This window comes from Hypomesus nipponensis, chromosome 12 (genome assembly GCF_054491055.1).
Source record: "Hypomesus nipponensis isolate SF chromosome 12, ASM5449105v1, whole genome shotgun sequence".
NCBI classification, from domain to species: domain Eukaryota; kingdom Metazoa; phylum Chordata; class Actinopteri; order Osmeriformes; family Osmeridae; genus Hypomesus; species Hypomesus nipponensis.
The window spans coordinates 3,263,412-3,290,000 of record NC_140372.1 but is presented as its reverse complement, the minus strand read 5'-3'; the positions used below and the strand labels follow the sequence as shown (position 1 = coordinate 3,290,000).

Below are 26,589 nucleotides of genomic sequence, written 5' to 3'. Positions count from 1 at the left end.
CCCAGCCCCCTTCCCCCAGCCTGAGGACCATGGTCTCCTACCCCAGCCCCCTTCCCCCAGCCTGAGGACCATGGTCTCCTACCCCAGCCCCCTTCCCCCAGCCTGGAGGCCATGGTCTCCTACCCCAGCCCCCTTCCCCCAGCCTTGGGGCCATGGTCTCCTACCCCAGCCCCCAGCCTTGGGGCCTTGGTCTCCTACCCCAGCCCCCTTCCCCCAGCCTTGGGGCCATGGTCTCCTACCCCAGCCCCCTTCCCCCTGCCTGGGGGCGTTGCCTCCTCGTGTCTCCGAGCATTAGGACAGGTGAATGTAACCAGCCATCCTCCATCCCCCTGCTGCCGGCCTCCTCTCCCTACGGACGGGGAGCCGCCGTAGACCGTTGTGATTGGGTGTGTGTGTCTTAGAGTCAGGTCTAGCCGAGCCCCTTTCTAACAGTCTGGGCACCCCTCCCCCTCTCCTGTTGTCTTGTGTCTTGCAGTCCTGTCAGCCGGCGCGCAGCACTGTCCCCTGAAGCGTTCCGTGTCTCTGACACCTCCGCTGAGTGGCCCCTCCAGCCAGCCCCTGGGCCACGGCTGGCTGTCCCAGGAGGACCTGCAGGGCCCTGGGGGCCCGGCCCCAGACCACGCGCCCCTCTCCCCCCAGAGCAGCGTAGCGTCCTCGGGCAGCGGCGGCAGCGAGCCCCTGGAGGAGGGCGGAGGAGGAGGCTGCTGCCTCGCCCTGCACCGCAGCACCTTCTACCAGGAGGGGAGCGGCATGAGGGGTGAGTCAGCTTAGCCAGGGAGGGGGGAGGGGAGGAGGAGGGAGGAAGGGAGGGAGACAGGTAGGAAGAGGGGGGAGACAGGTAGGAAGAGGGGAGAGACAGGGAGGGGGGAGGGGAGGAAGGGAGGGAGACAAGTAGGAAGAGGGGGGGATGGGAGGAAGGGAGGGAGACAGGTGTAAGAGGGGGGAGACGGGTAGGAAGAGGGGGGGGAGACAGGGAGGGGGGGAGGGGAGGAGACAGGGAGGCAGACTAACAGGCAGGACAGAGAAGAGGGGAGACAGCTTGGCAAGCAGAGTTGTGTTCCATCCTCCCTGTATCAACACTCCCAACATCATTGCTATGTCATCCTGTAGCTGTTTACAACTCCCATCCCTCATCTGCAACCCCCGTCCACCTGGGTGTGTGGATCAAGGCATCTTGTTGCGTTGGTCAGGTTGGGTTGACAAATCTAATGTCCTGGAGCCCAAGATACTGTCTGCCCTGATCCACCTACCCCTGATCCACCTACCCCTGATCCACCTACCCCTGATCCACCTACCCCTGATCCACCTACCCCTGATCCACCTACCCCTGATCCACCTACCCCTGATCCACCTACCCCTGATCCACCTACCCCTGGTGTTCCCAGCATCCTTCCTGCTTCTGAGGAGATGACCTCAGAGGTTTCTCACAGTCGTTGTTGCTGCTGCCACATCTGAAACATCCCCTTAAATGTGTTTCTTGATGGTTTGTTGTGGACTGAGGAGTGTATGGCATGGGTCCAACACGCCACACTTTAACTTCCCTCTCCTGGCCTATTTCTTCACCCTCCCATCGACCTCACGTTTATGTGTGTGTGTGTGTGTGTGTTAACAGTTTCAGCAGGTGTCCCGTCTATCACTAAAAAAAGCTCACATGAAAACACGGAACTGTACCTCCCAGAAGCGCACAGATACACACCCACACACACACACATCCACACACACGCACACATTCCCACCCACACACGTCCACACACACCCACATGAGAGCTGACACAGCTCAGAGCTGTCCCCAACATGGCTGCTTCACCTCCACCACTGCTGCAGGTGAGAGAGTCTGCCAGGGTGCTAACCGTGTGGAGCTCTGAGATCCAGCCCTCAGCACGCTCCCCCGCTGGCAAGATCACCACCTCAGCACTAGCTTCAGCCTTGGTACACAAACATGGGTGATTACTAAGCACCGCTAAGCGTTCTGGAGGGGGAGGGAACCCAGACAGAAAGAGAGGGAGAGGTTTCTGCACTGCTCTGCTGTTTTCTTTCGCTGCGGCTTTACCTTGTTCGCCCGCTTGGTAACGAGGGTGTGAAAGTATTAAGGTGTATCATGTTCTCATCATCATCATTTATTTATGTCCCCCAAGGACAAGTGGTTGTGCAGCAAGACCTGCACACAGACAAACAGTTATGGCATATATTAAAAACACCATCAAAATACTGTACAAAACTGTAGAAACCAAACACAACCACAGACAATGTCCCCACTACCTACTGCCCCGGCTCTCCCTCTGAGGTAACCTCGGAGAAATGCTGTTAGCCAGCAGCGACGTGGCGGGAGTCAGGAGTTGTAATGTTGACTCACCTTGCAAAACGTGACAACGTGTTTAAGTGCTAAGATCTTTCCAAATATACTGTTGTGTATAAGATCTGCTTGTAGGGTGGGTTTCTGTTGCCAGAAAACTGTTGGCATAGTGATATGTGATAGTCAGTGGTTGTACAAACAAGGAATTTACCCATCTGTGTGGTCATACGTCAACGCCAATAAACAGATTAAGTCCAGCTGTGCCCATGACACACACAAAGATTGATAATCCTGTGCGTGTGTGTGCCTGTGTGTGTGTGTGTGTGTGTGTGTGCGCCCCCTACAGATGTGCCGGCCTGGCTGAAGAGTCTCCGTCTCCACAAGTACGCCGCGCTCTTCTCCACCATGACCTATGACGAGATGATGTCACTGACCGAGCAGCAGCTGGAGTCGCAGGTCAGGAATGCCGTCTCTCGCGGCAACGTCGAGGCAAGCTGTGTCACGCCATCATCGTGACAAAGTTGCTGAGATGACAAACATGGCTGCCTGGTGTGCTTGTAATTAGTCATCTCCTCTCAGCCACAGAGGGGATTCTGATTGGCTGAGTCTTGTTTCCTCCCTCTCAACAGAATGTTACCAAAGGGGCGCGGCACAAGATCATCATCAGCATTCAGAAACTGAGGGAACGCCAGAATATGCTGCGCTGTCTGGAGAAGGTAAGTCTCGTCTCCTAGTCTTGTCCCCTAGTCTTGTCCCCTAGTCTTGTCTCCTAGTCTCGTCTCCTAGTCTCGTCTCCTAGTCTCGTCTCCTAGTCTTGTCTCCTAGTCTCGTCTCCTAGTCTCGTCTCCTAGTCTCGTCTCCTAGTCTCGTCTCCTAGTCTCGTCTCCTAGTCTCGTCTCGTCTCCCAGTCTCGTCTCCTCATCTCCTAGTCCTCTCATCTCCTAGTCTCACCTCCTAGTCTCTTCTCCTAGTTTCCTCATCTCCTAGTCTCCTCATCTCTTAGTCTCCTCATCTCTTAGTCTTCTCATCTCCTAGTCTCCTCATCTCTTAGTCTTCTCATCTCCTAGTCTCCTCGTCTCCTCTATAACCTGCCCGGTGTAGCTGGAGAAACAGTCGATCACTGAATGGAAGCAGTGTAAATCAGCAGTCAGTCATGTAGACAGTGACTCAGGAAAACCTTTTTAGACTCGGGTCTAAACCAAGATCAGGACTTTAGAGAGCTACATCTGAAAACGCTTCCGCCCCACACCTCCACCCCCACCCCCAACAGCCAGCATTGACCTCAGCAGTGTCTGACAAGGACAGTCAAGGACACCGCAGGGAGGGGTTTGTGTGTGTGTGTGAGAGCGGTTCTTCTAGGGCCAGCTAATTTCAGGGCTAACCTTTTCAGCGAGGCTTCATTCTAAAATTTGTTACTGCCGCATTTGTAAGCTGGGAAACGAGACACCTGTTTGGTATTTTAAGTTGTTTTATGTGCTGTTCATGTAAGGCCTCTCAATACAGACGAGACTGGACGCAGACAGACAGGCCGAAGACAGACAGGCCGAAGACAGACAGGCCGAAGACAGACAGGCAGACAGACAGACAGACAGACAGACAGACAGACAGGCAGACAGACAGGCAGACAGACAGGCAGACAGACAGGCAGACAGACAGGCCGAAGACAGACAGGCCGAAGACAGACAGGCCGAAGACAGGCAGACAGACAGGCAGGCAGGCAGGCAGACAGACAGGACGCAGACAGACAGACAGGCAGGAGGCAGACAGACAGACAGACAGGCAGGAGGCAGACACAGACAGGCAGGAGGCAGACAGACAGACAGACAGACAGACAGACAGGAGGCAGACAGACAGACAGACAGACAGACAGACAGACAGGAGGCAGACAGACAGACAGACAGACAGACAGACAGACTGGATGCAGTAGCAGGGATGAGCACTCTCTAACACTCTCTTCCTCTCTCCCTCTGCCTCCCCCCCCTCCCCCCTCTCTGCCTCTGCCTCCCCCCTCTCTGCCTCCCCCCTCCCTCTCTCTCGCTCTCTCTCCCTCTCTCTGCCTCTCCCCTCTCTCTCTCTGTCTCCAGGATGTGTTGGAGGGGGGGAACCTGCGTGCTCCCCTCCAGGAGTTGCACCAGATGATCCTGACGCCCATCAAGGCGTGCGTCACCGACGAGCCCTCGCCACAGCGCCCCCTGTTGGGCTCCGAGGGGAAGAGCGCTGCCCCCGGCTCCCACCTGGCCGGGGGAGGGGGAGGGGAGTCAGAGTCTGGCTCCACCCACATCCCTGAGGGAGACATCCCTGGACAGTTCACCCGGGTCATGGGCAAAGGTAGCTTACCACCGCTCGTTTGATTGTTTTCTTTAATTCTACGCTTTTGTTTGAGCCGTGCACGGTTCTGTTTTCTGGAAAGCACACTGCTAGGAGGAAACTGCTTCTTCTGAATCTCTCCACTGTTTCTCCTTCCAACCCTCCCTCCCTCTCGCTTTCTCCCCCTCCCTCTTTTCCTGTCTCCCTCCCTCCCTCCCTCTCGCTTTCCCCCCTCCCTCCCTCCCTCCCTCCCTCCCTCCCTCCCTCCCTCCCTCCCTCCCTCCTCTCTCCCTCTCTCCCTCTCTCCCTCTCTCTCTCTCTCTCTCTCTCTCTCTCTCTCTCTCTCTCTCTCTCTCTCTCTCTCTCTCTCTCTCTCTCTCTCTCTCTCTCTCTCTCTCTCTCTCTCTCTCTCTCTCTCTCTCTCTCTCTCTCTCTCTCTCTCCCCCCCCCCCCCCCTTCTCCAGTTTGCACACAGCTCCTAGTCTCCCGGCCAGATGAAGATAACATCAGCTCCTACCTGCAGCTCATTGATAAGTGCCTTATTCATGAGGTAAACAAACACACACACACACACACACTCACTTAGTCTGTTTGCTGTGTTTATAATAGGTTGTGTGGTTTCCAATGTGTGGAAGAAAGCAACATGTTGACTGAAAATGCTGTCACACGCTGTTTGTATCCCTGCTATACTTCCACCATCCGTCCTCCTTCTCTCCTCCCCCTCTCCTCTCCCCCCCCCTCTACCAGGCTTTTACAGAGACCCAGAAGAAGAGACTGTTGTCATGGAAACAACAGGTGCAGAAGCTGTTCCGTTCGTTTCCAAGGAAAACACTACTTGACATGGCCGGTTACAGACAGCAGAGGAGGTAGGTAGACCTCTCTCACACACGTGCACACACATACGCATGCACACACATTATTTTGATCCGCTGTTTTATTGTTTTCCCTTCTTCACCAAACAGGTCGTTATCGCAAGATAATGTTTAACCCTTTACTTCTGTGTGTGTGTTTGTGTGTGTGTGTGTATGGGTGTGTGTGTGTGTGTCCCTCCCTTCAGCAGTCGTGGTTTCAGCCAGTCTAACTCCCTCCCCACCGCTGGCTGTGTGGGGGGGGTGTTGTCTGCCCGGAGGAGTATGCGTCAGTTCCAGATGCCGTCGCGGAGCTTACCCGGGGCCAGGCTGGGGCTGCTGGGCACTGCAGGTCTGCTGGGGCCCACGCCCCGCAGTGCCAGCACCACCCCCACCCCCACAGGCCTCAAGCAGGGCCTACATGTGGGTCTCACACCTCCGCTAGGTCTCCCAGTCACTGGCTGGAGTCCTGGGTCAGGGCTCGGGTCTGTGACTGGGGAGGGGGGGCACTGGGGGGGGACTGGGGAGGGGGGGGGGCACTGGGGAGGGGGGGGTGACTGGGGAGGGGGGTTGGGTGACTGGGAAAGGGGGGGTGACTGGGGAGGGGGGGACTGGGGGGAGGGGTGACATGGGAGGGGGGGTGGTGATTTGGCTACAGTTGAAAAGCTTTGCCATGCATTTGTGCTATCGAGTACTGTGGTGCTCTCGAGGGCTGGATTGTGTTGGTGTACTGGTTAGAAGAGAGGTACCAGATGACATGACGCAGAGATGTGAGTCTGTTCAAAGGACCAGACCACTGGCCTGAAGTAATATGAGTGTGCCAATGAAAAAGAGCCGTTTATGTCCCCTGCCAAGGCTGTAGAGAGCTGCATGTGGGGTGGGGGACACTTGAATGGAACTTGTGGCCAAGTCGCCCACATTCCTGAGGCGCTACATCAGTTCTGGTTGGACTGGGGGGCCAGGCCCGGATCTGGGTCTGGGTCTGGGCCTAGTTTTTGGGCTGGCCCTGGGGCCTGTGGCTGGGCTTGGGCCCCAGGGCTAGGGGCCCAGGGCTGGGGCTCTGCTGCTACAGTGCTAACCTGGCGCTAGGGCTCACAGGCTCTGCCTCCACCTCTCTCCAGACATCCTTACAATGGGAGGAAATTCCTGTCCGCTGGCTTCCCCCTCCTCTCTGGGGCGGCCCGGTCTGGTCTGGATGTGGGGATGAGAACAGAGAAAGGGAGAGTTAGAGAGGGAGAGGGAGAGAGGGAAAGGAAAATAAGTGTGAGTCATAGTTTTTGGGGAGAGGTGGCTGTGGTGAGGGGGAAGGGGGGAGGGGCGGCAGAAAGGGTCGAGGGAGAAAAGGGAGGAACGAGAACGAGGCAGGCCGGTCAGAAAGGGAGAGTGAGAGAGAAAGAGAAAGAGGGTGACAGAGAGAGAGAAAGAGAGAGAGAGAGAGACAGACAGAGAGAAAGAGAGAGGGAGAGAGAGAGAAAGAGAGAGGGAGAGAGAGAGAGCTAGTCAGAGGCAGTGAGAACAGTGCACAGGCATTTCCTGTTTTTCTCAGTATTGGAGGGCCACGAGAGGGGAGAGAAAGAGAGAGGGATAGAGAGAGGTAGAGACAGAGAGATAGAGGTACAGAGAGAGGGTGAGAAGAGAGGAGGTGGAAGGTATTAAAGGCAGGCTACACAGAGGAGGTCTTTTGGTTCAAAGGTATCTGTAGGTTTAAGACGGGTTGGGGGAGGGAAGGGGGGGTTGGTTATATTTTTAACAAGCAGGTTAAACATGCATGTGTCTGCCTTGAAAAGGCCAGGACGTTTTGCAAGGCAAAGCAATCACTGGGTGTTCCCCCCAGCTGTCTGACTCTCTGACTCTCTGACTCTCTGACTCTCTGACTCTCTGACTCTCTGACTCTGTACGTGACACTGAAGGGTGGAACAAGGCTCCACCCAGGTAGCTGTTCTCAGTGGCCTGTGTGTGTGTGTGTGTGTGTGTGTGTGTGTGTCTCTGCAGAGACTGGGTTTGTGTAACTGCCTGTGTGTGTGTGTCTCTGCAGGGCCTGTGTGTGTGTGTAACTGTGTGTGTGTGTGTGCCTCTGCAGGGCCTGTGTGTGTGTGTGTGTAACTGTGTGTGTGTGTGTGCCTCTGCAGGGCCTGTGTGTGTGTGTAACTGTGTGTGTGTGTGTGTGTGTGTGTCTGCAGGGCCTGTGTGTGTGTGTAACTGTGTGTGTGTGTGTGTGTGTCTGCAGGGCCTGTGGTTCGCTAACCCTGGGGGGAGCAACAGCATGCCCAGCAGAACTCACAGTTCAGTCCAGAGGACCCGCTCCCTGCCTGTCCACACCACCCCACACACCATGGTCATGTTCCAGCAGTCAGGTAGGATACCACCCTCCCTCTCCCCACACACACACACACACACAGTCACTCACACATAGTAACACACAGCATTCAAATGCCATTAGTCATGTGTGTGTTAGGCGTCATGGCCCCTGCGGTGTGAGTCAGGCCCAGCCCGGCTCTGTCTGCTGGGCTGAGGTGGATCAGTCAGGCCCAGCCAGGCTCTGTCTGCTGGGCTGGACACACTGGGCATCAGAGTGTCAGTGGGGAAACCTTCAAACCTCCACATCTCCCAGAATGGATAGAAAGGAGGGGAGTCAGAGGGGGGAGGGGGGGTGAGGGAATGTGGCTGTGTGCAGAGGAGAGAGAGAAACAGAGAGAGAGAGGGAGAGAGAGGGAGAGAGAGAGAGAGAGAGGGAGAGAGAGAGAGGGAGAGAGAGAGAGGGAGAGAGTGAGAGAGAGAGAGGGGGGGAGAGGGAGAGAGAGGGGGGGAGAGAGAGAGACGGATGTTACAATGAGCCTCTTTGTGCAGTGTGGCCGGGGTGCCCTGGCACACTTCTCCTGCCCCCTCCTCCTCCCCCCCCCCTCCCCCCACCACTCTGCAGAGTCATGCACTCTGGGCCCACAGCAGTTGGAGCTGAGGAGCTGGAGCAGCAAACGCTCGCCCTCTTTGTTTCTTTCTTTCTTCTGCCCAATCTCTCTCTCCCCCCAACGTGAGGCGGATCAATAAGTAGTTCAAAACTGACGTCAGGCATACGGGGGAGAATGCAGGGATGAGGAGAGGTGTGTGTGTGTGTGTGTGTGTGTGTGGAATTGAGGAGGGAAGTTTATAAATAGCTGTTGGTCTGGAGGTCCAGCCAGGGAGTGCCTTAGCAGCTCTTCTCTCCCCACTAGCGACCTCCAGACCCTGGCTGTGTCTCAGCAGACCACTGGGAGGCTGGGACGACACAAGGCTGGAAAGTTGGAAGGGGCTAGTCTAGCTACCTAGCCTAGAAGCAACTGGGTGCCCCAGACAATCGTTTTGTTGGTTAAAGTGTGTGTGTGTGTGTGTGCCCTTCAGCTGGCTGAACTGGTGACTTTGAGCACTTGCCTCTCTTCCAGCCCCCCCTTCCCCAACTGCCCTCAATAACTCATAACAAACGTGCCAAATCCCCTACTGTGAATAACACAATTAACAAGTACGACTAGGGCGTCTAATCTGGCAGCCTATAAGAGGGTTTAATTGGCGGTGTAATGTGATCAGATCAAGAATGGGGCTATGCTGAAGGAAGGTCATTGTCATCTCGTATGCTGATCTTTAAACTCTGGTGTAATCTGCTGCCAAGACCTGCTTCCACGTCACATGACCTGAAGAGCTCACGTGACAGGATTCCAGTCCTGTGATTGGGCGCGGGCTCTAGTGACCTCGTTGGAACGCCGCAAGGCTGTTGCTGCGTAAACAACGTCTGACGTGACGTCTGTGTGGTGTAAGGTTCCGTGGCGGGAGCGTTGCTACGGTTACGCGCCGTGTGGCGTGACGTGTTGTGCTGTTTGTTTCAGATCTCCCGGTGCCGGCGACAGAACCAGACATCAACAACCGCCTCGAGTCTCTGTGTCTGAGTATGACTGAACACGCCCTCGGAGGTGAGAGAGGTTCACACACACACACACACACACGTACACCTGCATACACACACACACACACACAGATGCACACAGATAAATCTACCCCAAATACACCCACCTACACTCATATACCACACCCACACACACAGTTCATGTGCTGTACATACACTCAAACCAGGCCTCTTGAAAAAGTCCCCCTACTGTTAGAAGAGTTTCAGGAGACCTCCCTCCCAGAGGGGGCAGCACCGAGTGGAACAGACCAACGATCTGTGAGGAGGAGGCGTGTGTCAGCCACACACAGATACAGTAGAGTAGGACTGCTGGCCTTGCCAGCTGCTGTAGACGGCACAGCTAACATCAACACCATGGTAAAGCACACCCGGGCATAGTAACATGTGTAACTCGTTGATGGCAGCAGAATGAATCCGTACAGTATTGTACAATGAGTCTGTTCTTGCCTGGGTGTGACTGCACAATGACTCCACCCGTGGAAAGGGGGGGGGGGGGGTGGGGGGGGTTGGATAAACGCAGTAACCATTCCCATGTGAAGTGGAGTTTAGCTTTGAATACAGGGGGCTGGGGTTTTCCACCCTCGCAGCGTCGAGGAAGAGACAGTGGCCCTCAGTGCTCAGCGCAGAGCCGTGGACAAGCGTTGCTTTGTGTGTGTGCGCACGCATGTGTGTGCGTGTGTGTGTAGCGGATAGGAGCAGAGGTGGGCAGCAGGGCAGAGTGAAAGTGCAGTGAGCTTAAGAATGCCAGTCTAAACCAGTAGCCTTCCTGCCTGTTCTGGACCCACCCACTCCAGGGCTAACACACACACACACACACACCATGCACAGCCACACATACACACATCCTACCCCTCCTCACTGTCTGAATTTAAATCTACAGCCAGACTCTGTATTTGTATACTGTACTTGAATCCACCTTTTTGTCGCAGGAAAATTCGATGATTGTAAACTTCAGGGCTTTATCATCAGCATATAACAATGTAGTCATCAAGCAGATGGGATGTGGAGATCAGATTGAAGTAGAAATCTACTTCAATCTGCTGGTGGATGGTTGATTGGTTGATTTTGGTGGATAGTTGATTGGTTGATTTTTCTACTCTCGCCAGCCTCAAAATAACTATGGAAAGATATTGAGGAGCTGGTCAAATTCAAACATTCACTAGTCATTGGATAAATCACTAGTCGGTGGATAAATCAGTTACATTTGTACCCTGCCTGACTGTGTCACTCCTTCTCTTTTCAGACGGAGTCGACCGGACGTCCACCATCTGAGAGGAGGACCCGAGTGAGACCAGGCGACGCAGAGCTGGTCCAGGCGGCCGCAACCGAAAGGTCACCTCGTGGTCACGACCCCCCACCCTTCACTTCTCCGCCAAGCGCCCCACAGCCAATAGGAGAGGTCACAAAAGGGTGGCCGGTGTCAAACAACACAAAGAACCAATCCGCATACGGCTAACAAAAGCTCCGCTTCTTCCTGTCCAATCAGGAGCTGAACCTAGGTAAACCCCGCCCCCTCAGCACACTCACACTTCTCCCCCCCCCCCCCCCCCCGGCGTCTGGGTGAGGGTAGAGGATGGCCCCACGATGCACCCGAACCACAGACCCAACCCCAGCCTCGTCTGAGCAGCGCCCCCTGTGGGATCGGGGGAGAAATGGCACTCAGGTCCCTGGCGTTAATCCCTGGATGTGGCTGACCTCCGCCTTGCTCCTCAGCCTTGCTCCTCAGCCTTGCTCCTCAGCCTTGGAGCCGTTCCCAGGCTCAGCCAAGGCCAGAGCTCCCCGCCCGCCTCATCACCAGTCACACTATGGAAGACCCTAGCCCCCGCTTATGAACAAAGTGAATGTTTCCCTCCACTGCTTAGTGTTAGTGAGGGAGTCCTGTGGACTTGGGAGAGCCGTTTTCTCTCTGTCGGGTGACTAAAGCATTTATATACGATATGTATTTGTTTACGTAAGACGCTACTATCAAGGGTACTGAAACATTTATGATTTTCAGGAATTTATGTACCCGTTCTTTGTTTTGTTTTGGGGTTTTCTGTGGCACACTACCATAGTTTTGTAACGGCCCACAGGCTAGTAGCCACCATGATAGTTTACATGTAATCCGATGGTTTTGTTCTGTATGTTGATTGCAGCCAAGCTGTGCAGGAATGAGACGAGAAGAGGGAAGAAGCGCATGTGGTCGACAGGAAGAGAGAGAAGCGAGAGGAGGTGTTACAGGAAAGAATAAGGAACGTCTAGGAATACGGAGGTCTGTGAGAAGGGATGTTTGGAGGGAGCAGAGGATGTCTGAACAGGGCCAGTCCCACCTCAAAACAGAGGCTGAAACCTCAAATCAGAGGCCGGAACCTCAAATCAGAGGCTGGAACTTCGATTTGAGGAAGACGAGCTGTCTGGAGGAGCTGGGGTAGTTGTTGGGTAGGTCGTGTAAACAAAAACCTGGGGCAGTGGGCTTCATCACAGGTCAACATTTAGTATTTTGTACATATAAATATATATATAACAATTATATAGTTATTGAATTTATAATAGCCTATGTACCTGGAAATGCTATGCATTGAGAGTACATGATTGGCATGTGTTTGAACCGTGACTGGGTGTAGGTTTGGTGTGTGAGGTAGAAGGCTGGAGGTTGGACTAGATGTGTTCTAGACAGTTACAGGTTCTCATCGTTCAAACTGGTAGCTCTGATACTGGCGCGAAAAGCCAGCGCGTGCTTCACGAGGAACACATTCATTAGCTCTTGAATCGTTGCAGGTGTGTGTATGTGTAATCCAGGGTAGATGCTTAAACTGCATGTTATTCCTTTTCATCTTGCTCGGTAGACAGTGGTCTCAGACGTGTAGCGTTGTGAGGCAAGGTGTAATGTACCAAACTATTTAGACGTGCGTGGGAGGAAGGGGTTGTTTTAGTCGGCTAGGTCGCTGTGGAGGTTAGTCTTTTCCTTGAGGAGATGCAAATCCATGAAGGGCTTCAGTACTCCCAGAGGTTTCCCTCTTCTGAGAAGTTAGCGCCACCTGGTGGTCACATGTGTACGACACCAGTCATTACTGTATTTGTCAGTAGAATTTGGCTGTTGTACTTTGAAAGTTTGGTTCCCACCCGTCTTCATATTTATCCTGTTTATTGTTTCTGGATCAATACTTTATAGGATTTGTTTGTCAAAATAAGCTGTTTATTGAAACGTATGGCTTTGTCATGTGCAGTCACTGCATTGTGTGTGCGCATTAAAATCCTTGACCCTTGACCTTTGTGCATAGAAAAGGTCACACATTTTGTGCCTGGAAATATTTACTATTGTTAGCCTGTTTGGAATTGATTTTGAGCAATTCAAAATGTGAGGGATATCCATAGTTATTGTTGGAATTTCATTAATTAATTTCTTTCTTGCCATTCTTAGAATACTTTTTTCTGCACTTGTTAAAGGGTCTTTGACTCTTAACAACAAGGACAGCACATGCAGCAGTCATAAACCTTAAATGTGCAATAGAACCTGACTTCCAGGAGGATGCAGATGGTAAGGGGGGAGGAGATGTGGGTGAGAAGGTCATAAAAGGGATGCAAGGTGGACCTTTGTTTAGTGGAAAGCAGCTCAATGCCAAATACACCGTGTGTCCCCTCTGCAGAAACATCCACTTTCCTTCTTTCACCGGAGACTAAGGGGGTGGTTTGACTCGATGGTGTGGTCTGTTGAAACTGCTCACCTGTCACTAATGGCAGATGAACTGGCCAAATCGATGACTGGCTCCTTTAGAATCCAGAACCTTCATTCTCTCTTGACTCCGTACACATACACACACACACTTAACACAACCCCCCCCCCCCGCCGCCCCACACGCACACACAAACACTGCCTGCTCGTGCCTGTGTGTTTTGAATGCTGTATAACCAAAGCATTTTTGGTGGAAACGAGTGTCACGTCTGTGTTTGTGTGCCGCTGCAGTAGCAAGGGGTTTCCTCGCCCTGCATCGCTGCTGTAGCGTGGTACACACAGGCAACAAGTAGGGACGTCACGAGGGGAAGGGAGATGCCTGGAGCGTATTCTGGCTTGGGGCAAAGGCCACAGTACACTGTGACGTCACTCACAGTCCTAATACAAGGGAGCCAATCTGCCCATCTAGGTAGTCATAAGAGCCACTTGTCACAGCCATATGAATCAATACAATTAGCGGATTCAAATGATTATTTATTCTTTTTTTCTATAACTGTTGCAGAGGTGTTGTTTTATTCATATAGGTGTATTATTTAAAGAACCATCTGTATTAACGTTGCTATGGCTGGTGACCATAAGTACATCTCAAATATTAACATAGTTATTTTGTTTTACTCTGATCTATAATCTTCTATTTGATGGGGAGTAAGGAGCTGTGTGTCTTTTGGGGAATGACGTTGTGTTGTGTTTCTACTTGGCTCGCTAACGTGCACGGCTGAGAGCGACCAGGAGGGGGAGTAGTCCGTCTTTCCTGGAGTTCATGCAAAGTCGTCGAAATGCCTCGTTACGCCTCAGATCACAGAGTTCAGGCGAACGCACGGGAAGAGGACAGGCCTCTGCAACCCTGCCAGGGATCCAGGGGACAAGGACGATGTTGTTCATTATGCGTGTCGGTGGAAAACACCGAAGCAGAGTGTGTTCAGAAAGTGCTTGACGCAAAGCCAAGGAACTGACGAAGAAGGCAGTTTAGAATCCTGTGCATGATGCTACACAGCATCGTCACGGCGATGTAAACCAGCGAGGAGAGGAGACGACCCCATACACTAACTGCCTAGGCGATATGAACCATGTGATTTATTTTTTTATAATTTCTCAGTGGGCATGTACTTGTTGGTCAGGAGTATGGCTATGCACACTGCAGTTTGAACAGTTAGATGACACTCTGATATTCAACAAATGAAACATTATTTAATTAAGTGTAAGTGTTTTTGTGTTGTTTTTTTTCATACTCTGCACATTAGTCAATTATACACATCATTATTTTTGGGCGAAATAATTATTATATATATATAAAAAAACAAAATAAGTTGGCGAATTAAAAAAGTATCCTTACTGTAACAAAGTTTTACCGCTTAACTGTGCTCTTAATTTGTTTTTTGTTTTACTTTATCAGAGCCGATGTCCTGTATTGACTGCAGGCTTACATATATATTTGAAAAAGATTATTGTATGTTTAAGAATAAAAACAAAAATCTAAAAAAAAGGAAGGAAAAAAAAAAAAAAAAAAAGGTAATTTATATTTTAGAAATGCATGCATGAGGCTGGGACGTCATATTTAGAATAACAAATGGCAGTGCCTTTTTTGTACTGAAGACATTTACCCCAAATGTAAATGATTTTATATGGACTTTAAAACTGTAATAATATTACATGATGCAACCAGTAACAGCTGAGTCAGTGGTCAAAATGGTGGAATTATCCAAACTGCTAACAAGCCCTTTGACAACATTTATGAACTTGTCTTGGTGGGATTGTGCGGCAGGGTAAAACAAAACATCACGTCTTCTTGGCTGGCCTTGTGATGTCATCTTATCTTGTGTCTTTATTCTGTTGGTACTTTTCAATGCTAATATGAAGTTATGAAATATACTGGTCTGTACAACAAGCAGGTGTGTGTATGTGTGTGTGTGACAAAGAGAGAGAGAAGCGGACTGTTGTGTAGACAGAGAGAGTGTACATGTTTTGTTGTGGCTTTTCAAGGTGTCTTCTCACATGCACACTACCAGAATGCTGTGACATGTTCTATTCACCGACTGCTGTTACAGTACCTTGTTTGTTTTTCACTGTGTGTGTGTGTGTGTGTGTGTGTGTGAGAGAGAGAAAGTTTGTGTGTGCATATAGACCAACACATATCAAGTGATTTAAAGGGCTTCCTTGCCAAAAGTTGAGTCACACTGGTTGGCAGAGACCGAGGTCCACTGTTCATTTCAGATCTTGGTTAGATGAGGGGAGAATTCCCCTTCACACACACACACACACACACACTTCTACAAGGTGAACAACAAAATCTGATTTGCCTCGGTGTCAACCTACCTGTACGTACTTGCAGGTCAGGACCAGAGTCTAGACACTAAGGGGTTTAGAGACACATCTATATGAAGCTTCTGGAGACCTCTGTGTAAATGTGTGTGTGTGTGTGTGTGTGTGTGTGTGTGTGTGTGTGTGTGTGTGTGTGTGTGTGTGTGTGTGTGTGTGTGTGTGTGTGTGTGTGTGTGTGTGTGTGTGTGTGTGTGTGTGTGTGTGTGTGTGTGTGTGTGTGTGTGTGTGTGTGTGTGTGTGTGTGTGTTTGTGCCTTTCAATGGGAGAGCGGATGGCCTGAGATCAGATTGGGAGAATTTCAAAGCTCTGTGTATGAGTGCATGTATGTTCCGGAGTGAGTGGAGAGAATGTTTTGTTTTGTTGGTTGTGTTCAAACGCTTGACGTCTCCACGTCTTTGTGACAAGACGACAGAAAAAAAGAAAAAAAAGTATTAAAGAATAACTTGTAAAACAAATGCTCCTCTTTTTTGGCCTCGCGCTCCTCTCGCTTTCTAATCAAAGCTGCATGTTCGCCGTTCGGTTGGTCACTCCCTTGCAGCAGACCTTCCTATTGGCTGTCGGTTTATACATTTAACCAATCAGACTGCGGGAGTCGTGACTAGTGTGGGGGGGGGGGGGGGTGGCATACTGTTTTACAACACAGGCAAAAAAAAGCTGAGTCATTCAACCCGTATACCCCCACTCCCCCGCACATAGAATCCACATACATAACATATACGTTACTTAACTGATATCTGTTAAATTAATGATCAATTGGCTTGAGTAAGATTTGAATCAGGGGTAGCATATTTGGCACTAGACTCAATGGTACACATGCTTACACCACAGAGCTACAGACAGTTCCAACAAACTTTCTACAAAGATTATACTTCTCACAGATACATTTATTTCCATTTGATAAAAAGTATTTCAAATGAGCACAAGACAGTGTGTGAAGTCATGAGAGTACATGAAGGAGCTACGTCCGTCTTGAGAAGGCCACAGGAACAATGCTAAGAGCTGTACACCTGACTACGTAGATCATCTTTTCCCCACCTGTCCGTCAATGTACCCACATACACACACAAGTGTTGCAGGCAGGAAACCTCCCATGATTCGTTCTGTTATATCCTCAATACGTAAAAGTGTACTCACATGTATATATCACAAGAGCACAACAGATTTATAATGTGCACGGCTCATGCAAACTCAGGACCAGAAAATTATCTGAAAAACAACAGATTCACACACTGAAGGCCGACGATGCCAATACTACACCGACGACAGACATGTCGCAATACTGTACTGTCAATTAAAATAGATCGCCGCATGTGATAGACATTTAAAAAGATATAGGAACACATTTTAGACATAAGTAAACATGTAGAACAACATCCAAACTTACAGGCTTCTCTGCCATGAGGTGAGAGGTCAAAGGAATCTCCCTGTCCGTCACCGAGGAACGTGTTTTACTTTACATGCGCCTCGTTTAATTCCGCCTCGTCGTCTATCAGAATGTGGAGGTTCTTTTCTTTAGTTTACACTGAACAGTAAGGCTGCAAGTGGGTATGCCAAAATCCAAAGGACATTTTAAGAAAAAAATACAATATGTTACAGATTCTAAACACCTACAGGTTCACCAACATCTAGACTTCAGTTACAAGCATTACATTACAGATAGGGGCCATCTTGGAAAAATGAGGGATGACCACATCAAACAGCTCCGTGTCCTGTTTGTTTAGGGGTTAGGGACGTAAGGATTCAAGTGTGAATTTAGCTCTGGACTAAATGAATGATTGTTTGCTACAATCCTAAGTCCCCTTACTCACAGTATAACCCAGAATGTCCTTTGATCAAAGACCAGGACACATAATGGACTGGGTTATAAGGGGCTAGGGGAGAGAGACTGAATGTGACCAACAACAGGTCAGTTCATATTTAATGAAATATCTATGAGCTGATAGTCTGCTATTTACTATAATGGCTTTGAAAGCTACAGTGATTGCTTCGATTCATAAAAAAAATATATCCCTTAATGTGGTTGACGGTATCGGAGATGGATGTTGGGGTCAGATCCTTGAAACAGAAACGTCTGATTTTAATCACAGAAACCCTCGGGCCTATTCAGGGTGGTTTTCTTTGGGACAGACCGCCAGGTCTGCACAGTTGGCAGTACTGACTTTACGCCATCGTAATGGATACAGGGGGACGTTTCAAGCAGAGGGTTTCGAGGAGTGGCACATATCCATGCACACTGTCTCACACACACACACACACACACAGCCAATGGCTGCCTGCAGAGCAAGGCTCCTAGCAGGTTCCAGGGAGGGGGGCTGGGGGGGGTGAGGTGGGGGGGGTGGATGGGCCAGCCATGTGGGAGGTGAGGGGTGGTCTTCAGCTCCGGATGAGGGTGAGGAACTCGTCCCGTGTCTTTGGATCCTCCCTGAACACTCCCAACATGGTGCTGGTCACTGTCTTGCTGTTCATCTTCTGCACCCCTCTCATCACCATGCACATGTGACTGGAGAGGAGGAGGAAGTGAGGAGGAGGAGGGGGAGGAGAGGAGGAGGAGGAGGAGGAGGAGGAGGAGGAGGAGGAGGAGGAGGAGGAGGAGGAGGAGGAGGAGGAGGGGGAGGAGGAGGAGGAGAGGAGGAGGAGAAGGAGGAGGAGGAGAAGGAGGAGGAGTAGGAGGAGGAGGAGAGGAAAGGAGAGAGTCAAAACCTTGCTTGGATTCCTCGTCAGATACGTGTAGAGGTGATACAGTAACACACGTTCACCACAAGCTTATCTTTCCGTCAGGATGAATCACGACACTCTGCTCAGTATCTCTGACCGCAGCACTGCGTTGATCTTGTGTATGTTAGAGCATATATATATTTGAGAGAGCTATCAGGTCAGGGAGTGTGTGTGTGTGTGGGTGAGGGGGGTGGACTTACGTTGCCTCAATAACAACCCCGACCCCAGCGGGCTGCAGAGCTTCAGTGATCGCCACAGCAATTTGTTTGGTCAACCGCTCTTGAACTGAAACAGAAAGACAAACACGGTGGGGAGGGGAGCAAGGTTGACTGATGTGCTCGACCACCGAGAGCAAACACACCACCACAGACACCACCACAGACACCACCACAGACACCACCACAGACACCAGACACCACCACAGACACCACCACAGACACCACCACAGACACCAGACACCACCACAGACACCAGACACCACCACAGACACCACCGACACCAGACACCACCACAGACACCACCACAGACACCAGACACCACCACAGACACCAGACACCACCACAGACACCACCACAGACACCACCACAGACACCAGACACCACCACAGACACCACCACAGACACCAGACACCACCACAGACACCAGACACCACCACAGACACCACCACAGACACCACCACAGACACCAGACACCACCACAGACACCACCACAGACACCAGACACCACCACAGACACCACCACAGACACCAGACACCACCACAGACACCAGACACCACCACAGACACCAGACACTACCACAGACACCACCACAGACACCAGACACCACAGACACCAGACACCACCACAGACACCACCACAGACACTAGACACCACAGACACCAGACACCACCACAGACACCACCACAGACACCAGACACCACCACAGACACCAGACACCACAGACACCAGACACCACCACAGACACCAGACACCACCACAGACACCAGACACCACAGACACCACCACAGACACCACCACAGACACCACCACAGACACCAGACACCACCACAGACACCAGACACCAGACACCACCACAGACACCAGACACAGAAGGAGAAGAGTTCCAGAGGAACAGGAACTCTGCTGACACAAACAGCGAGCTGAGCGACTTGTGATTGGCCGGTGAGTCTGGGTGAGCATCATCGATAACACCTCTCAGTACACCTGTCAGTACACCTGTCAGTATACCTCTCAGTACACCTGTCAGTACACTTGTCCGTACCTTGCAGTCTGCGACTGTAGATCTCCACGATCCTGCGGAGACAAGAGGAGGGGGGCAGGAGGGAGGGGGCAGGAGGGAGGGGGCAGGAGGGAGGGGGCAGGAGGGGAGCTCATTAAATCAGGAAAGGAGTGCAGCTTTGGAGTGTAGCAGAGAAAGGCTTAAGGGGGACAAAGAGGGATTTAACTAAAAATTCTCACAGACGCAAGAACACAAAGAGCAGTCCCTTTGTGTGTGCATGTGTGTGTGTGTGTGTGCATGCGTGTGTGTGTTTGCGTGTGTGTGTGCTTGAGCCAGGGTGTTTCATCCCAGATATTTTGTACATAACCTTCTCCCTGAGTCCACAGGAACGCAAGGTCGCCCTGGCGTGACACACTGCGATGCCTTCACCTTTGACCCCCTCCCCCCTCTCTCTCTCTTTCCCGAGCAAGTCCACTCTCCGCGCACCTGACCTCACCTATCGCTGCGCCAAATGCCACCCAACCGAGGAGATAAGAGCAGGTTTAGCTGAAAGGACGCATCAAGTCCCAGGAAGAAAGCTGCTGCTGCCGTCCTATCATCAGAGAGAAAGGCCCTTCAGAAAGGAGGGGCGGCTACTTTGCGCGTGAAACGTTCTGTATTTTTCAGAGTGGATATCATCCAGCCGCAGTCAGTTTGAGGAACCATCTGACAGCAGGGATGAAAAACTATTTTTCCGTAAGAATGCACTCCTTTTGTCAATCACCCAAAGAGATAGTGTGGCTGTGTGGCTGTGTGAGAGAGGTGCTGTTGGTCTTTGGGCAGTGGCGTGTGTAATGTGTGGCTGTGATTCTGTTGTAGCTCCAGATGGTTGTGTCAGTTAAGTGAAAGGACTAATCTGTAAGTATTAGGGTCAGGTATTCAGACTGGTCTGGCTGTCACTTACACACACACCTGCTAATCAGCTTACGCAGGCCTCAATAAGCTGTCCATTCGGCATGGCTTCAAGGAACACCCATACGAACTTGGTAACACGATATCAAACCATTTAAAACACGTATCAGTGGAGGATGCATGTTGTCAGGACCAGCCTGTGTGAACCCACCATCCTGTCTGAGGGATGTGGGGTACAGGGACAGATCGTGGAACAGTGAGTTTCAGGTGAACCCTGGTGTCGTCGTACCTGGCCAGTTTGCTGAGTCCCAGAACTCTCTTGTTGGGGAGGTAACCGATGTGGACCTGCGAAGGAGACACAACTTTACTCAACCTTGTCACCTGTTGATGAGGAAATACCCAGGAGAGGGAGCAGGCGGGCAGAGACAATCACAGTCCTGCTGAGCAGATTCGGCGGTAACGCACACTCCCGCGGCTGTGATGGTAGATCATGCCACCCAAACCATCTGTATCAGTCTGTGGAAAACTGCTCAAATTGTGCTTTATACCGTAACAGGTGAAGAGGAGAGAGTGAGAGAGAGATGAGTCATACATTTGGAAGACCAAAAAAAGACTTGACCTGGGGGCCATGGAAGGGGAGGAGAGCAGGATGGATGGTGGATGGATGGTGGATGGATGGTGGATAGGCAGCGCATAAGAGGTAGGGGAGGAGAGGAGGAGAGGCGGAGAGGAGGAGAGGCGGAGAGGCTGAGCAGCTGGTGAGCTGCTACTGTGAATGACTGGAGGGCCAAACACCCCCCACCTCCTTCCACCCTTTTCCGTCTCCACTCAAATGTCAGCAGCAATTTGATGACAGGCCAAGAGAAAGGGCAGCGGCAACATGCGTGCGAGGATCTCTCCTCGCCTCCTTCCTCTCGGTCTATATTTCTCTCTTTCTCTGTCCTTCTGTCTGTCCCCTATCTCTCTCTCCTCCCCTCTCTCCCCCCCCTCTCTCTCTCTCTATGTTTGTGCTCTGTTGTGATAATGTCATATGAAATGACTGCTGTTGAACTCTCATGGCTCCAGTCCCAGTTCCCTTCAAGTGGCTCTGGTGAGGTAGATAACTCTCTGAACTCGTGACTCTCGGGCAGATATAAAGATCTTTTAGGGTTAGACAGCACGTCACCAGCGAAGGTGTGCATTTCCTCGTCTTTAGAGGATGCGAGCTGTTGTCTGCTTTCACCTGTAACAAGTGTCATTTCGACGCCACTCCGAACAATGGCCTTCACAGTGAGAGAATAGCAGCCAATGAAGCGGTTGAGTGACAGACACTAAAAGCATTATTAAAAACGGTTCCCCGACGGTCTGGACGGCTGTCAGGCGGGCTGGAGGGAGGGGGCAGTGCTTTCTGACACGGGTGCTTAGGAGATATGGGTGAGTCATTATGGTGTGTTTGTGTGTGTGTGTGTGTGAGTGAGTGAGTGAGTGAGTGAGTGAGTGAGTGAGTGAGTGAGTGAGTGAGTGAGTGAGGGGGAGGAAGGACGATAGATGAGAGCGGGGATAAGAGGACACGCTTGTGACGACAACAAGGAGCTATTGCCAGGGAGTAGATAACCACACACACACACACACACACCACTATCACACACACTCCACGTGTGTGTGTGTTTGCGTGGGAGAGTGGGGGAGTTTTGCTAGCTTGTGATCAACATAGTTTCTATCATCACTGCCCATTTTGTCGGTGAAAGGCTCTTTTGTCTTAAATGGCAAACACCTGCGGGCAGAAGATGGAGGGATGGGGGGAGAAGGGAGTGATGAGGGGGAGGAGGGAGAGATTGAGGGATGGGGGGAGGGAAAGATGGAGGGAGGAGGGAGGGATGAGGGGGAGGATGAAGGGATGGGGGGAGGAGGGAGAGATGGAGGGATAGAGGGAGGATGGAGGGATGGGGGTGAGGATGGGTGATTGGACTAGGTACAGTTCTAAATGTCAAACCTGGGTATGAATAGTGGTGACTCTGTATATCTGGGAACTCAAAACAAATCTCGACGGCTTCTTCTGGTCATCCACAGATGTTTAATCACAGTTGTGATCAATTAAAGATCTGACAAGGCTTTTATCTGCCCCGGGGTATCTTGGATTAATCAAGTCTCACAAGACCAGTGACTGAGGAGGTGTGTGTGTGTGTGTGTGTGAGAGAGGAGGAGTCTTACCCTGCCAAAGATGGGCACCAGGTGATGCTCACACATGGAGAACATGTCAATGTCCTTCACTATCACCATCTCATCGTGGTCCTCGTCGAATATGGCGTCGTTCAAAACATCTGAGAGAGAGAGACAGGGAGAGAGAGCGAGAGAGAGAGAGAGAGAGAGAGAGAGAGAGAGAGAGAGAGAGAGGGGGAGAGGGAGAGGAGAGAGAGAGAGAGAGAGGGAGAGGAGAGAGAGAGAGAGAGAGAGAGAGAGAGAGAGAGAGAGAGAGAGAGAGAGAGAGAGAGAGAGAGAGAGAGAGATGGATGAGTGGAGAGCTGAGGTGGTGTGGGCTACAGACAGAAGAACAGACCTACAGGCACGACCCTAATCACTCTCTCCATCCTGCTTGATTCGCCTCTCTCTCTCTCTCTCTCTCTCTCTCTCTTTCTCTCTCTCCCCCTATCTCTCTCTCCATCTCTCTCCCTCTCTCTCTCTCTCTCTTTCTCTCTCTCCCCCTATCTCTCTCTCTCTCTCTCTCAAACACAGTAATTATATTTGGACCCATACCCTCTTCCTGTTGTTATTTATAAAAATAAATATAAAATGTTGCTCAGAACTCATATAGTTGCTCAAATAAATCTCGCTTTATCGGTTTGTGGCAGTGCGCAGCCTTTTTGTTTGACGGCTTTTTTAATTTCCTGACTGCCTATCTGTGGGGTGGGGTGAGGGGGGCGTTACCGTGGTAACACTTTGAACGGTGCAACTTGTTGCTTCTGGGTGCAATTGTGATGTGTTTTCTGAGTGTGTGTCTGTGTCTACTGACAATTAGATCTTTACGGCAATGAGGTCATTTACTATACCAACAAGACAAGCCTTCCAGGTCGCAGGGAGCTGAACCCAGGAGGGGTTCACAAGCAGATGCAACAGTTTCTCACAACTTTCCACCTCGAAATTCTGTGAATTCATTTTGTGGTTCTTTTATCAGTTTCTAATTCGTTTTTCTCGAGATGAAAATCTCTTAAAAAAAAAAAAGTTGTTTCCTTTTTGCATGCAACTCTCCACCAGTACTTAAAGGAACAGTGTTGATGTTTGGATTTTCGACTACAGCTGTTTGCTAATGTGCTTTGGCCAGTGGTGTGTGTGTGTCTGTGTGTGTCTGTGTGTGTCTGTGTGTGTCTGTGTGTGTCTGTGTGTGTCTGTGTGTGTCTGTGTGTGTCTGTGTTTCCAGCCATGCATTGCTGATGGATGGAGCATCACTGTAGTTTAGGTCACCAACCTGAAGGCAGCATCTGTTCAGTACAGAACACACACACTAACACACACACTAACACACACACACTAACCCATAAATACACACACTAACGCATCACACACAATCAAATCAGCTTTTCCTCGAGTCTCTCTGTTTCTCTCTCTCTCTCTCTTTCTCGCAAACACACACACATCACTATGGTTACCTCACATATTGAATGTTGGACTACAAAGGATGCAGTGGTTCTGTGGCCTCTGCTCCCCCCCCCCCCCCCCCCCCCCCAGGGCATCAACCCAGACCCTAATGACCACTTGGACGTCTGGGGGAGGGGGCGGGCTGGGATAGGGAGTAAAAATACAACATCACATGTGAGGATAAAACATCTTATTAGATGATAGGCCAGAGTTCTGTATGTGTGTGTGTGTGTGTGAGTGAGGGAGTGGACCTCCTGCCAGTTGCCACTGCATCATCCACAGTTACTTCCCGCACTGTGTCTGCCCAGAGTCCTCATTGGTGAGTCATTTCAGTCAAGTGCACATGAACACAGACCCCGGCCCTGTTGCAGGCATGCACAGATGTCTCACTCATCATTTCATGTGAACCTAAACCTGTTACCTGACCAGGGATGCAAACAGACTTGAATCAAATGTATTATTAGTCATGGGAAGGAAAAACATCCACTGGCAAATAAGTCTTAAGGCCCTTGCACAATGAGTGCGACATATTCGTATGCGTTTTTTCGCAATCGTCAGCCTCAACATTCGGTGGCTCTTCGAATTGCCAAAAAACCTATCAAAATGCTGGCGATGGATGCGAAAGACGCCTAAAATCGAACCCGATGCGCACTTTTTTTTGCAAATATTTCTGACACAAATTTCTGACATGAATTTCGGACTCAGTGTGCAATGGCCTTTACAGTTTTGCTTTCCCTTCCAATGGTTTTTCAAAGAAAAGGGGGTGGTGCAAACGATAACCAATGAACAAACAGGAGAGGACAGCTGATCACGAGTGCGGGTTACACAGTTCAGTTTCAGCAGAATGTACAGCTCAGTGGTTAGAGCGTTTGACAGAGGTCGCGGGTTCAAATAACCCTGCACAGTATGACGCTCTGGTTACAAGCAGCTACTAAATGGATATGTTATTATGAGAGTGTCTGATTGGTTGAGAAGGTACAAATGTCCATTAGGTAAACCAGGATCCTAGTCTGGGATCGTTGTTGTGTCGGTTGCCGACTGTTTCAGTCAGACAGAACACGACCACGGAAAGCACAAAATCACATTCCATTACAGGAGCACCCCCACCCTGTAACCAACTCCAGATGGACCATCGGGGGGTGAAGGAGGAGGGAGAGGAGGGGGGAGAGGAGGAGGGAGAGGAGGAGGGGGAGGAGGAGGGGGAGGAGGGGGGAGAGGAGGAGGGAGAGGAGGAGGGAGAGGTGGGGGAGTGAGGGAGGAGGGAGAGGAGGGGGGAGAGGAGGAGGGAGAGGAGGGGGGAGAGGTGGGGGAGAGGAGGAGGGGAGAGGTGGGGGAGAGGAGGAGGGGGAGAGGAGGGAGAGGAGGGGGGAGAGGAGGGGGAGTGAGGGAGGGAAGAGGGGGAGAGGAGGAGAGGAGGAGGGAGAGAGGGAGGGAGCGAGGGAGGGAGGAAAGGTAGGGGTGAGAGCGAGGGAGGAAGGAGGGGGCTACGTAGAGTGCAGGGTTGTTTTTCTGTGAGGCAGTGTGAGGAACAGCACCCAACACAGAACCAGGCTGAAGCGTGGAGAAGTAGCCCCACATGGGTGTCAGGCCTGGGACCTGACTGGACTCCTGACCATGGAGGCATCAGGATCAGTAACGTCACGGCTAGTTCTGGTCTGCTTTCATCTAGTCATATGCAGAACTAAGGGACTGCAAGTAACTGATACAGTCACTGTATGCTACAGTATAAGGCCATACTGGATTAGAACAGATCAAGCAGACAGAGATTGAATGTATTACTCTTTCTAGGCATTCTTTTCTAGGCTTTCTAGGCTTGTCTTGAAAGCAGCTCCACCACATATGTTTGTGCTTAAGGAGTGTAAGATAGCTATTAAAGAGGGAAAACAGTTGTTAGTTCATAAATGTTGAAATCTCCCTGAAAAACGTGAGGCGTTTTACTGTTATATCACATTACCGTCTACCCAATTTAACGGATAGCATTATTACAAAGATAAATACAAGTTTACATATTTGTTAAACTGAACGTTTATGGGATTTATTTTCATTTTATTGGGATGCAAATATGAATATGTAACAAAATGTAATCCTAGATTATCACCTGTGGATCTCAGCAATTTCTCCGAATAGAGTATCACCCCCCAAGAATAGAAAATAACTCACCAATAATTTTCTCCTGGTAGCCTTTGGTGAAAAACTGCATAGCGGTTGCCGCTCTCCAGGGAGTTTTGAGAAGTCCCTGTCTCTGCGGGTCTTCCCCGAGTCCCCTGAGAATGGTGGTGTAGGCAGCCGCCAAACTCGGCAAGCTAATCTCATTGTCTTCAATACTTCGGGTGCGCTCTTCTCTCCAACTCTCCATGACCGAAGATGTACGTGAACTGGATTCACCGCTCATCCCCGGAGGAACCGGAGTCCGGCTCGAATTTTTCAACAACCCTTCAAAGTGTCCGTTGATATTATCGTTAGAACTGTCAGTTTCCTTTTTATTTTGATTTAACTGACTCTGTTTTGTGCGTTCCATAGTTCAGAACGGATGTCAATATTAGATGAAAAGTGTATTTAATCGCAGTTATTTTGGTGTTCTCGTCTGAACTGTCAGCTTTAAAGTCCTAGCAGCACACATCTCCAACAGGCAGGTCCAACATTTATAATCGGGGAATAACCTCCCAGAGCTGCCATTGGTCATTCGTGTTCAGTGCGTCATGCTCTCGAGGCGGATGCAAACAACAATTTGGAACATGTCAC

The 26,589-nt window shown here is 50.7% G+C and overlaps 2 protein-coding genes across 5 annotated transcripts in view; one reads left to right on the top strand and one right to left on the bottom strand.

Annotated features, from left to right (window-relative positions):
- samd4a (sterile alpha motif domain containing 4A) overlaps positions 1-14,976 on the top strand; it is a 35,816-nt gene extending 20,840 nt beyond the window's left edge. Inside the window, exons 3-12 of one of the 2 annotated variants that reach the window (XM_084667621.1) lie at positions 476-757; positions 2,640-2,749; positions 2,923-3,009; positions 4,378-4,621; positions 5,065-5,150; positions 5,348-5,466; positions 5,658-5,871; positions 7,676-7,802; positions 9,303-9,386; positions 10,623-14,976. In XM_084667621.1, coding sequence (XP_084523747.1) covers positions 476-757; positions 2,640-2,749; positions 2,923-3,009; positions 4,378-4,621; positions 5,065-5,150; positions 5,348-5,466; positions 5,658-5,871; positions 7,676-7,802; positions 9,303-9,386; positions 10,623-10,651 — 1,382 coding nt within the window. In that variant the 3' untranslated portion in view covers positions 10,652-14,976. The remainder of the gene's footprint in view (positions 1-475; positions 758-2,639; positions 2,750-2,922; positions 3,010-4,377; positions 4,622-5,064; positions 5,151-5,347; positions 5,467-5,657; positions 5,872-7,675; positions 7,803-9,302; positions 9,387-10,622) is intronic. The other variant, XM_084667622.1, reaches the window with a different exon arrangement.
- A 1,297-nt stretch (positions 14,977-16,273) lies between these two features.
- Positions 16,274-26,480, bottom strand: gch1 (GTP cyclohydrolase 1). 3 transcript variants are annotated; one of them, XM_084667642.1, is made up of 7 exons: positions 26,008-26,480; positions 22,426-22,535; positions 20,525-20,580; positions 19,841-19,936; positions 19,387-19,418; positions 18,326-18,410; positions 17,709-17,910 (listed from the first exon to the last, which is right to left on the bottom strand). In XM_084667642.1, exons 1-7 carry the CDS (start codon positions 26,363-26,365, stop codon positions 17,784-17,786), a joined length of 864 nt encoding a protein of 287 aa, XP_084523768.1. In that variant the 5' UTR covers positions 26,366-26,480; the 3' UTR covers positions 17,709-17,783. The 3 variants fall into 3 exon arrangements, with proteins under 3 accessions (XP_084523769.1, XP_084523768.1, XP_084523770.1); XM_084667643.1 differs by lacking the exon at positions 19,841-19,936 and having other exon boundaries at positions 16,274-17,910; positions 26,008-26,478; XM_084667644.1 differs by lacking the exon at positions 19,841-19,936 and having other exon boundaries at positions 17,772-17,910; positions 19,353-19,418; positions 26,008-26,478.
- Between the last annotated feature and the right edge of the window lie 109 nt (positions 26,481-26,589).

Bases quoted from the DNA above. Each gene is read 5' to 3' on its own strand.
- gch1 (XM_084667642.1), bottom strand. From the start codon at position 26,365: ATGGAACGCACAAAACAGAGTCAGTTAAATCAAAATAAAAAGGAAACT. The intron at 19,419-19,840 runs GTGAGGTCAGGT...TTGTCTCCGCAG, and splicing joins GGCATTTGGCGCAGCGATAG to GATCGTGGAGATCTACAGTC. The intron at 17,911-18,325 runs GTAAGTCCACCC...CCTCCTCTCCAG, and splicing joins GGGGTTGTTATTGAGGCAAC to TCACATGTGCATGGTGATGA.